General features: G+C 46.2%; 1 protein-coding gene across 3 annotated transcripts in view; it reads left to right on the forward strand.

Moving 5' to 3' along the window:
- Nucleotides 1-7323: 7323 nt before the first annotated feature.
- Nucleotides 7324-11590, forward strand: part of STARD8 (StAR related lipid transfer domain containing 8) — a 79413-nt gene continuing 75146 nt past the window's right edge. The window contains exon 1 of one of the 3 annotated variants that reach the window (XM_017852757.1): nt 7324-7583. Coding sequence is in view for 2 of the 3 variants with exons in the window: in XM_017852751.1 (XP_017708240.1) it covers nt 7539-7583 (45 nt within the window). In the remaining variant the exon portion in view is untranslated. The remainder of the gene's footprint in view (nt 7584-11590) is intronic. The other 2 variants (XM_017852751.1, XM_017852750.1) reach the window with 2 other exon arrangements.

Here is an 11590-nt window from a genome sequence, read left to right on the forward strand (position 1 = left end):
GAGTTCTGTATGATCTGATTCCAATGTGCCCTTTCTCATTCTAGCTTCTCATTTATGCATTCTTGGGGTTGCTGTATAAAATATAGGACCCCAGTTAAAGGTGAGTTTCAGACACACTTGTATTAAAATTTATCTGAAGTCCAACTTTAACTGGGCAACTTGTACTTTTATTTGCTCAGTATTGTGATCCTATGAACCCTATACTGGAGACATCTTGAATGAACTTCTTCATATGTAATTTCTGAATTCCTACTTTTAGACCTTTGCTTATGCTGTCTCTTCTATCAAGAATACTCGTCCCATCACTTTCCCAAAACCTGCTCATCTATCAACACGAATGTCACCTCTTCCCTCAAGCTTTCTTATTCCTTGAGTTGACCCTCATCTAGCTTCCAATAACACTTTCTCTGACTCTCTGCTTCCACCCCCTCATGCTGTATTTTGGATCAAGGCTGTTTGTCTGGTTGGCTTAACTCTCCTGTGGAGCATGAGTCAGCCCTCTGCCAAGGTGGGGGTCATATTTGAACAGACAGCAAAGAGTAAAAGAATGGGCTCTGGAGTGGGGTGGCTTTTGCTTGAACCCCAGCTCTGTCACCTACCAGCTGTGTGACCTTGAGCAAGATTTCTTACTTCTCTGGGACTCAGTTTTCTCATACGTGAAATGAAAATTATAAGAGTAATTTCTTCATAATGTTACTCTGAAAACTAAATGAGAGTGCTTAGAATTGAAAGAGTACAAAAAAATGCCCAATAAATCTTAGCAATTGTTTTAAATCATCATCATCATCATCATCATCATCATCATCATCATCATCATCATCTCTGTATCCTCAGCGCCAAGCACAGAGTGCTAATCAGTAAGGTCTACTGGATGAATACATGGGTGAAAGTAAAAGGCCTGGATATAAGATCCTGTGACCTATTAGCAGAAGGTGCTAGATGCTAATGTGTGTAGCTCTACATTGAAAATACACATGCCTTGGAAAATCATGTTCCCTCAGGAGGAAGTTTCTGCCCTTGAGGAGCTGTGTAAAATACCGTATTTCTCTCTAGGAGAATAAGCTGTTGTTTGGAGATTGTTACACAAATGTTTGTCTCATAGAAGCACTTCTATGCTTCTATTCTCTAAAGTAATGATTGGAAATGGAAATCAAGACTTACGCCTTTCACAAGTCACTGCCTTCCTGTGGAATGCTAAAAACTTTATTTTCTTTCCACCAAGCTTAGCTGTTTCCCTCTGTTATAGTGGAATGCATTAATTAAAAGATTGGCAAATGCTCAGAGACCAGGAAAAAAATGATGAAATACAAACACCAAGTTCTGTCCAAGTTTACTTTTCTGATTCTTCACTATTACTCCTGTGATGGTTAATTTTAAGTGTCAACTTGACTGGATTATGGAATACCTAGAAACCTAGTAAAGCATTATTTTTGGATGTTTCTGGAGGAGATCAGGGCATGCGTCTGAGTGGACTAGGTGGGGAAGATCCACTCTCAATGTGAGCGGGCACCAGCCAGTCTGCTGGGGGCCTGCAGAGAGCAAAAACAGAAAAGGCAGATATGTTGAATTACCCGCTGGAGCTAGGATACAGTCTTCCTCTTTTGTCCTTGGACATCAGAATTCCAAGTTCTCCAGCCTTTGAACTCTAGACTTACACCAGCGCTTCCTCCACAACACTGGGGTTCTCAGGCCTTCAACCTCAGACTGAGAGTTACACCTCAGCTTCCCTTGGTCTAAGGCCTTCAGATTTGGACTGAGCCATGAACGTTACCAGCATTCTAGGGTCTCCAGCTTGCAGACCTTGAAGGCAGCCTGTTGTGGGACTTCTGAGCCTCCATAATTGCATGAGCCAATTCTCCTGATATATATATATATATATCCTATTGGTTCTGTCTGTCTGGAGAACCCTGACTAATATACCCTTAAACACACTCAGTAGTCAAGGGTTCATTGGGTTCATGGTACTCACTAAAATGACCATAAAATAAACAGGTAGAGATTGAAATAAAAGGAGATAAAGAGGTACTTTTCTAGTGCAATGAGATGTATTATTCTCATCTGAAATCACTTATGATTTTTATTGGAACAAGGCACCCAGCAAATTGCCTAGCATAGAGTAGATGTCAAATAAATATTTGTCAAATGGATGAATGGATATTATTGAATGAAAAGTAGAATGTAAATAGATACATAAATCATTTTTAACAAAATAAATGAGGAAGAATTCTAATCTTTTCCTGCCTACCATGTCCCTGGCTCAATGTGGAAAAATGACTGATTTGGCCCTGCATGGCAACCCTGCCTGAACTGTGGAGTAAGTACCATTTATAGTCACCTCTCTTAGACTCTTGAAGCTGATAGGAACCCAAGTGGTTAGCTGAGTTAACCTTTTCCTCATATGCATCTAGTGACAGGAAACTCACTACCTTATTGGCATCCATGCTATGATTCTTGGATGTTCTAAAAATATCTGACTGCTGCATCAATTACAGCAAGTAATTGCTAGTAATTGTGCTAGGACGCAAGCCTCTCTATCATCCAGACTCAGGTACTCTCCAGTGTATCACAGCTGACACCCTTAGAATATATAGCTGTATTTTATTCAAAGGTGGTGGGAAAATAACTTTCCTAGGAAGCAGGAAACCTGGATCCAACTCTGAGCTCTGCCACTGACTTGCTGTGTGAATTTGAGTATTCTCCTTCCCTATTTGGGCCTCAGTTTCCTTTTTTTACTCAATGAGGGGGGTTTCAAATGGGATGCTCTGCAAGACTTCCAGTTCAGACGTTCCAGGACTCTCTAATGAGGTCTAATTAAGATCTTCTAATGCAGTGGTTCTCAAATTGTGGTCCAAGAGTCCCTGGAAAGCCTGGGCAACATAATGAGACCCCCATCTCTAAATATATTTATATATAAAAAATCCATTAAATATACGCTATATATTAGTGCACCTGTAGTCCCAGTTACTTAACAGGCCGAGGTGAAAGAGTTCGAGGCTACAATAAGCTATGATCGTGCCACTGCACTCCAGCTTAGGTGACAGAGACCCTGTCCTAAAAAAAAAAAAAAAAAAAAAAAGAAAAGAATCCCTGAAGGTCCCTGAGAATCTTTCCAAAGGTCAAGGAGATCTTTTCAAACTAACATATCCGTAGGAGGCAGAATTTTCTTCATATACTTCAATACATAGCAGAAGCAGCTATGAGAATCCAGCTGCTTCTGAATCCAGCCAAACATCAAAGAGAATAACAACAAATGTAAAACCTCCCCACTCTTCTCGGTAAATTTATTTTTGTTTTGTAAAATATTGTTATACTTCATAAAATACTAAAAATATATTCTAAAATATATTATTTATATTAACATGTTTAATTTTTAAGCATGACTTTGACAATGAACGAATCAATCAAGCAATATTCCTTAAATGTTTCCATCTTAATTTCTAATATAGTGAATATGGATAGATGTAACCCACATAAATAAAAACTCCATGAAATCCTTCATAACTTTTAATAGTGTACAGTGGTCCTGTTCTAGTAGGTCTGACTTCCTTTCTCATTCCATATAGTTTTCTGTCTGGTCCCACAATGGTCACAGATGCGCTCTGCTCAATATCTGGCACAGGAATGGGCACAGTAACTTTGGGAGAAAGGCCATTCTTCCTTCCTCATGGGCCTCAGCCATACCGGGCCTGGCCTGTCTTCTCCTTCACCTGGGTTCCTTGGCATAGACCGGTGACTTGGGCCTTAAACAAGACACCCGCTTGTGGGCAGTGCCAGTTCCTGAATGGAGAAATCAAGCAGCTGATCAGGCGAGGCTTGATGTGCTAGCCTCCCCACTTGCCTGCGCACAGTTGCCCAGCCCCTCCGGGTTCCAGCTTCCCTGAATGCTACACTCTCCATACCTGCCACCCAAAGAAAGCAGATTTCATGACTGCTATGCCAGTTGTCAGGCCTTGAGTGTGAGGCAAGGGAGAACCTGCCAGATTCAGAGTCCGCATGGGGGTATGTGGGGAGGAGGGAGATGAGGAGGGAGAACTTGTGTTAACTGAGAGAACCACTTCACATCAGGTCCTGCATGTTCCTCCTTTCTTTGTTTGAGACGGAGTTTTGCTCTTGCCGCCCAGGCTGGAGTGCAATGGTGCAATCTCAGCTCACTGCAACCTCCGCCTCCTGGGTTCAAACGATTCTCCCGCCTCAGCCTCCTGAGTAGCTGGGATTACAGGCACCCACCACCACGCCCAGCTAATTTTTTATATTTTTAGTAGAGACAGGGTTTCACCATATTAGGCTGGTCTCGAACTCCTGACCTCAGGTGATCTGCCCATCTCGGCCTCCCAAAGTGCTGGGATTACAGGCATGAGCCACCGCACCTGGCCTGTTCCTTCTTTCTTAATGACAAACCTGGGAGGTGAGCATAGATCTTTATCCTTATTCTCCTATTATAGCCATGAAAACCGAAGGTTCCAGAGGTAATGTGATTTGGCTAAGGTGGTTACACAACCAAAAAAGTAGCTGGGCTTGGATCTAAATTCACATCTAATAATGTCAAATCAATGCTCCTTCTGCTTTACCAGAAGCAGGGAGAGCCAGGAGCATTCAGGACAAGACGAGAGAGGAAGGGAGCTAACATTTATTGAACACCTACTATGTGTCAAGCATATGTTATCTCATTAACTCCTAACAGCAGTCCCCTTATGTAAGCAGTGACTCTCAGTTTACAGATGAGGGAACAGGCTTAGGGAAGGGAAGTGGCTTTTATAAGGGTACACTGCTAGGAGGTAGCAGAACCAGGATTCAAATCTAAGTCTGTCTGGCTCCAAAGCCTCTGCTTCTTCAATAATACCAAAGGAGATTTATTTTTATTTGTTAATTGTTTATTTATGAAGAGAAACCATTTCTTAGCCCACATATTCATATTTCATAGTTCAGGAACACAGGTCAGTGACAAACTTCTGTAATTCAACCCAAAGAAATTCTTTATATTCCAAATCACTTTGTACCAGCCTTCTTCATCTCCTCAAAATCTTTTATGGAATCATAATTTCTGTAAAAATCTGCACATGCCTTCTTCCTTGGTTTGGTCAGAGCAAACACAGAGAGCTGCAACCCTCAGGGAAGCAATAAATGCTTCAATAATATGAAACCCATGCATCTGAGGTTTCATCAAAGCACTGAAAGCCACGGTAGTTATTATCCTTGATAGATATGTCAACCTTAACACCAACATCCTTCCTGGCTGATGGAGACTGAGCCACAAATAACATTTATTGAGAACTTACTTTATGCCAGACACTATACTACATGCTTTAATTCATTCTGTGTAAACCTCCCAAAGGAGGTAGGTACTATTATTATTCCCCATTTTACGCATGGGAGCACTAAGGCAGTAACAGGCCCAAGGTCACCAGTTAAAGAGTAACAACTAGTATTTGAATCCAGGCAGTCAACTTCTGAGTTCATGGCTTAAAACCACCTCAAGACTAAACTGTTGTGAGAGACCCAGAACTGAAACTGAAGTCTCCTGGTTTCTTAGCTTAATGTGGTGTGCTGTGCACTAATGCCTCCTGAATGAATGCCCAAAGGCATGGCTGACACATCTCCTCCCAGGGGCCGGAATGGAAAGAAGGAGGTGAACTCCAGAGAGCGAAAGACTATGAGGCCATCCTAGGAGGGCAGGCAGCTTTTACTGTAATAGTTGCTTCCCAGTTCTCCATCCTCAGGCCTCTGGCTGCAGGGCAGGAGGGCATATGCTCAAAGGAGAAAAGTCTCTGAGCTCTGACTCCTCCTGTTATTCCGCCCCCACATGCAGAGGGCTTCCCCTTATAAGCCTGTGCTCAGCTGGAGGTGGGTGGGAAGCCACTTATCTTGGCTCTTGCTGACTATCTTCCCGACACAGCCCAACAAAACTCACATCTGAGACACCCCTGAGGTCGGTGCTAGAGAGAGGCTGAGGTCAGTGATTGCAGCCTCCTTGGTACAAACGAGGAAACTGAGGGCCACAGAGTAAGTTGTAAACAGAGCTGGGGGGACCCTCACAGAGACTCTGGACAAACCTCCAGACAAAGCCACTGATGAAGAAAGGCCTCGAAGGCAGGCAGAGGCTTGCTTAAAGCAGCCTAGGACCTTCCAGGGTCCCAGGACCTGGCTGTTTGCCTGACTAACTTGGGTCTCTGAAACAGAAGTGAGGCCAGGGAGAGTAAGTTATTCTGGGCCTCATGATGACATGTGCCTCCAGAGATCCAAGCCTGGCCTTTTGCCATGGGGTCCCTGGGAGCCTTCTGGCCACTAGCCATGGCACCCTGCCTTCTGATGCCTGGGGAGGGGCTGAGAGAGTGGGAGGGTCAGTGCTTCTTAATGGCTTCCTGCCCAGAAAGCCTCTAGAACTGCCTACTGCTAACTTTAAAAGAACCGACTTGAGGGCATCCAGAGGGTTCAAGTTTAGATTCCAGGCTAAACTTCTGGGCTTCGAGGGTCCTGAGCATGGGACTGGATAAAGGAGGGAAGCCATCATCTCTTCAGAAGATGTTCAGAAAAGGGCATACACCCAGTCTATCTGAGTTGGGAGAGAGCTGTTATGTCCTGAGGCAGGGGAATGGATGAAATGGCATTTTAGGGCTCAGATTCTCTTTGGGGCAAGACCTGACTTCCTATGGACTCCCAGGAGCAGCAGGGGAGTTCTGAGAAGAACTGTGGTTGTCCAGAGCGAAGTTTCTTTGAGACTTGCCCTGTACCTAACCCCAAACAGATTTGAGACTTAGAGACCTCTAACCAGGCATCTCATTGTACAGCTAGGAAAACTGAGACCCAGGAGGAAGGGGACTCTCCGAGATGCCACAGTGAGTCAAGAGTCCTCACTTTAGAGGGCTGGAGGATGATCCACTGAGGCAGGGCCAGGGCTCCTGTCTGAGAGGGGCTCCTGAGGCTCCAAGCTTTTCCCCTTACGTGGACTGCATTCACACCTTGTTCGGTCCTGCTGGGGCCGGGGCTCTCCTTCCTTGCCCCTTTTCCTTGGTATTCTTTCCACAGGCCCTGTGTGGTCTGGGCTCTACCGAGAGGTCCCCAAAGAGAGCTGACGCGTTAGTCAGCCAAGAAGCAAGCAAGCAGGCAGGCAATGCCAGCATGCAGGTGGCGGGGCTGGCAGGGGAGCCGGCAGGCGGGCCGGACACCCAGAGCCGGGGAACTGTAATGTTCAGGGAATTTCAATTGGCATTGCTGTCCCGTTCCAGCCAACTGGCTAACGGTGCCGAGTTTGAATCAGTGACCCGCCTCCTGGTCCCTCCTCCTTAGCCGGCCTCTCTCCCTCCCTCCCTTTTTCCCTCCCTCAGTGGCCCTCCAGGAGGCGGGAGGCGCCGCTGTCAAGGCAGCTGAGCCCCCGGCAACCGCTGCTCTCCGCTTCTCCCCTCGCGGGGCCGGCTCATGGAGCGCAGGGCCCGGGCTGGCTCTCGCTGAGTACCAGGCCTCTTTTTAGCCTCATCCCCAGAGTGGGAGGGGACCGTGCCTGGCACAGCTCTGCCGGCCCTAGCAGCTCCCCACACGCCACCATGCCTCTGCTGGACGTTTTCTGGTCTTGCTTCAGGAAGGTGAAGGTAAGTGACTGCCCAGCCCCAGCCCATCCCGCTGCTCAGGGGGGAAGGAGGCAGATGCGGACCATTGCGCGCCAGCTGGGAAAACGGACCAGACGGGCTTCTGAGACTACCTGAGGCTCTCAGAGTTAAAAGGGATTGGGTTCAAGTCTCACCTTTGTCACTTAACCAGTTCTGTGACCTTCTGTTGCATTCCCATACAAACAAGTCGGCTAGTTGGTTCTTTTTTCATAAAACTTGCCTCTGTTGCTTCCTGGATCTTGCCACAAAGGCAAGATGCTTAACCTCTCTGAACCTCAGTTTCCTCTCAGCTTTAGAATGAGGACCATAGTAACACCAACCTTATGGGGTAATGAGGTTGGTGTTATTGTTTACATAGTAAATGTATGCAAATCCAGGAGATAATGGTGTAAGGTCACTGCAGGATGCCTGGTGAGGAGTATCCACACAAGCACATGGTATCTATTATTATTACTTTTATTATTATTATTATATTATTAATTTCTATCCACATATATCAAAGCACATACTCTGTGCTAGGCACCATTGGAGCTACACAAAGACAAAAAAGAGCTGGACACAGTGGCTCACGTCTATAATCCCAGCATTCTGGAAGGCCGAGGTGGGAGGATCACTTGAGGCCAGGGGTTTGAGAGCAGCTTAGGCAATATAGGGAGACTGCCATCTCCATTTTTTAGAAGAAGGCAAAGAAGGACATGGCTTTTGTCCTCAAAAAGAATATAAGAAAAGTAACAAATATTTACCAGGCACCTACTATGTGCCAGACATTGTGCTAAATAGTTTGTCAGTAAATATTTGTTGAGTGTCTACTATATCCTGGCCATGGGGGATACATGAGCACAGCCGAACCTACGAGGGTGTGTAAAGCATGATTCCACTTTCAAGAACCAAGAAACTAATATTTATTTAGTATCCACTATGTACCAGACCTAGGCACTTTTAATTCATTCCTGTGGCAGTGATCTTCAGCACAACCCATTATTTTCCTGCTTTTATGGATAGGGGAAGAACACTGTGAATAGTTAAGAAATATTTACAAGGTTGCTCAGATATGACTGGCAGAGCTGGGATCTGAGCTCCTAAGTCCATGCCTTTCTTGACACTGTGTGGTTTCCCACAGTACAACCCAGGAGGAAGACTTTCAAACGATTAGCCTGACTGACTGTAAGACAGGATGAAAGAATGCTGGGACCTTTGGGAAGGAAAGATCCATTCCACCGGGCGGGACTTGGAGAGATTTCACAGGAGGTCACATTTGGGCTGAGTCTGAGGCTTAAAGGAAGAGAAGAGTTTGTCAGTCCAAAAGTGGGGGAAGGGCATTCCAGGCATGCCTGGCAGAGGGAACTTCGTGAGCTAGAGTTTGGAGGCAGTCAAATGGTAGTGGGCTGGGGGGAAGGGCTTCTTTCGTGATGTGGCTCAAATGTAGGGTTATAGGGAATAGGAGCTTGAGAAGGGGAAGCAGGGACTACTTCCAAAAGGGTTTGGAATTGATCTGTGGATTCATGGTCCTCACCTAGTGGAGGTCCCGAATGAGATTTTTCAACCATCTGTGGCGGAATGAGAGAAAAGTAGGGATAATGTCGTGCAGTGTTCATAAAACTAAATTAATTCCACTCAAAGGACTATTCTTTATTTGGAGACTGTTGTGTCCTTCCTGTGGGGGTGGGGATTCAAATGATCTTTCTCCTACAAAATATGAGTGAGAAATTTTTTAAATGTCTGCCCTCAGCAAAATTACAAAGTTTGCAACATGCTGATTGTTTCCCTATTTATTTATTTAAGAACGTTTTCCTCATCCATGAAATCTGAAACTCTGGTGACGACTGTTTTGGGGAATAAGGGGCTGATTTCAGTACAATAGGGATATAATTAAGTGGATGGTTTTAGAAAAAGCACTCCAGCAGTAGTGGGCAGGGATAGTGCGGAAAGGCCCAAGCGGAGATGCAGAGGCCAGGAAGGAGGCAGCTGCAGTGGAAATGAGGATGGGAGAGGAAGAAATGATGGAGAGCTGGATGGAACGAGAACAACGGGGGAAGGGAAAATTAAAGCACCTTTGAGGTTTGATGCCCGAGAGGCACCTCTGTCCCCTACCCCGGTTGACTGTTCTAGGTGCCTGGCATGGATTTAAATCTCTTTGCACTCATTCCCCCAACTTCTCAGATACCCAGCAAACATGTCCTAACCCCTGTCAGCCTCTTAGAAACTGTTGGGCTAGGTTAAGGGCGGTGGCTCATGCCTATAATTCTAGCATTTTGGGAGGCCAATGCGAGAGGACTGATTGAGGCCAGGAGTTCCAGACCAGCCTGGACAATATAGTGAGACCCTTTATGAAAAATAAAAAAATTAGCTGGGCATGGTGATGCATGATGGACACCTGTAGTCCCAGTTACTTGGGAGACTGAATTGGGAGGATTGCTTGAGCCCAGGAGTTCAAGGCTGCAGTGTGCTATGATTGCACCATTACACTCCAGCTTGGACTACAGAGTGAGATCCTAACTCAGAAGGAGGAGGAGGAGGAGGAGGAGGAGGAGGAGGAATAGTAATTATAGGTATGGTGTCATACCTGTAATCCCAGCACTTTGGGATGCCAAGGCAGGTGGATCACTTAGGTTCAGGAGTTCAAAGACCAGCCTGGGCAACATACTAAGACTCTGTCTCTAGAAAAAAAATTTAAAATTAGTCAGGCATGGTGATGCATGCCTGTTTTCTCAGCTACTTGTGGGCTGAGGCAGGAGGATAACTGCAGTGAGCCATGATGGCACCACTGCATTCCAGCCTGGCCATTAGACTGAGACTATGTCTCAAACAAAACAAAAGAAAACTGGTGGGCTAGGACAGCCCCAAGAGAAGGTTGAGGATCTCTATCCCGGGTCCCAGACGTTGGCACACATTCACTCATGTGCGTGTCCACAGAGGACATACACGTGCATTTGTGCACATTCAGCCCCACACACATATGCACAGGCACACCATTCAAGTGTGCATACACACATACACACATAGAGACGAGCACACATATACCGTGGCACAAGCAGGCAAATGCACATGTACACACAAACAGTGCACATTCCTAACATGATGTAGACTCACACACATATGCATGCATGCATATACAGAGGTAGGCACACAGGCACATCAGATACATACCCTCCTACACAAGCACTGGGGACACACAGAGACACAGCCAGGCACATCTCCAAAAAGCCTGTAGACATACAAAAGCATGCACACGGCGTGAAGGCCCACATGCATGCACATGCATACACACAGGTCTGTGGTTGCACATGTCCTTGGCAGATGTGAATCAACACACGGCTGGATCTCAGGGCTAAGAGGCAGCCTGCCAGATCCACACACACACTTGGACTGCGTGCTCCCCTTTCCAATGCTGCTGCTTCAAGGCCCCAGTCAGAAAGGCAGGCTCTCTGGGCTCAGGAGCTCAGTCAAGGGCACAGGCTGCTGTGAGCCACCCTCCCTCTCTGAGCCAGGCCCCCTGAATGTGGGAGACTGAGGGGTTTGAGGGGTGGGGAATGCCCGGGACAGATCCTGTCAGAGCTGAAAGGGCCCTCTCAGATCATCTTATTCAAACTTCTCGTGGTCCTGATAGGGAAACCAAGCCCCTTTCCTCCCCCACCATATGGAGCCCCCCATCAGCTAAAGAGGTATGAGGAAGGGTGAAGCAGACAAACTTAGGTTTCAATTCCACCCCACACCCACAGGCACACATACTAGCTGTGTGCCTTTGAGCAAGTCTTCTCCGAGCCTCAATTTCCTTGTTTGCAGAATGACACTAATCAGTGCCTGCCTCATAGAAATGCCACGAACATTTGGTGGGTGGGTTGTGTCTTTTTTTTTTTTTTAACTGAGTCTCGCTCTGTTGCCCAGGCTGGAGTGCAGTAGTGTGATGACTGCTCATTGCAACCTCCACCTCCCGGGTTCAAGCAATTCTCCTGACTCAGCCTCCCGAGTAGCTGGCATTATAGGCGCCC

This window comes from Rhinopithecus bieti, unplaced genomic scaffold, assembly GCF_001698545.2.
Source record: "Rhinopithecus bieti isolate Rb0 unplaced genomic scaffold, ASM169854v2 scaffold_35857, whole genome shotgun sequence".
Taxonomy (NCBI): Eukaryota; Metazoa; Chordata; class Mammalia; order Primates; family Cercopithecidae; genus Rhinopithecus; species Rhinopithecus bieti.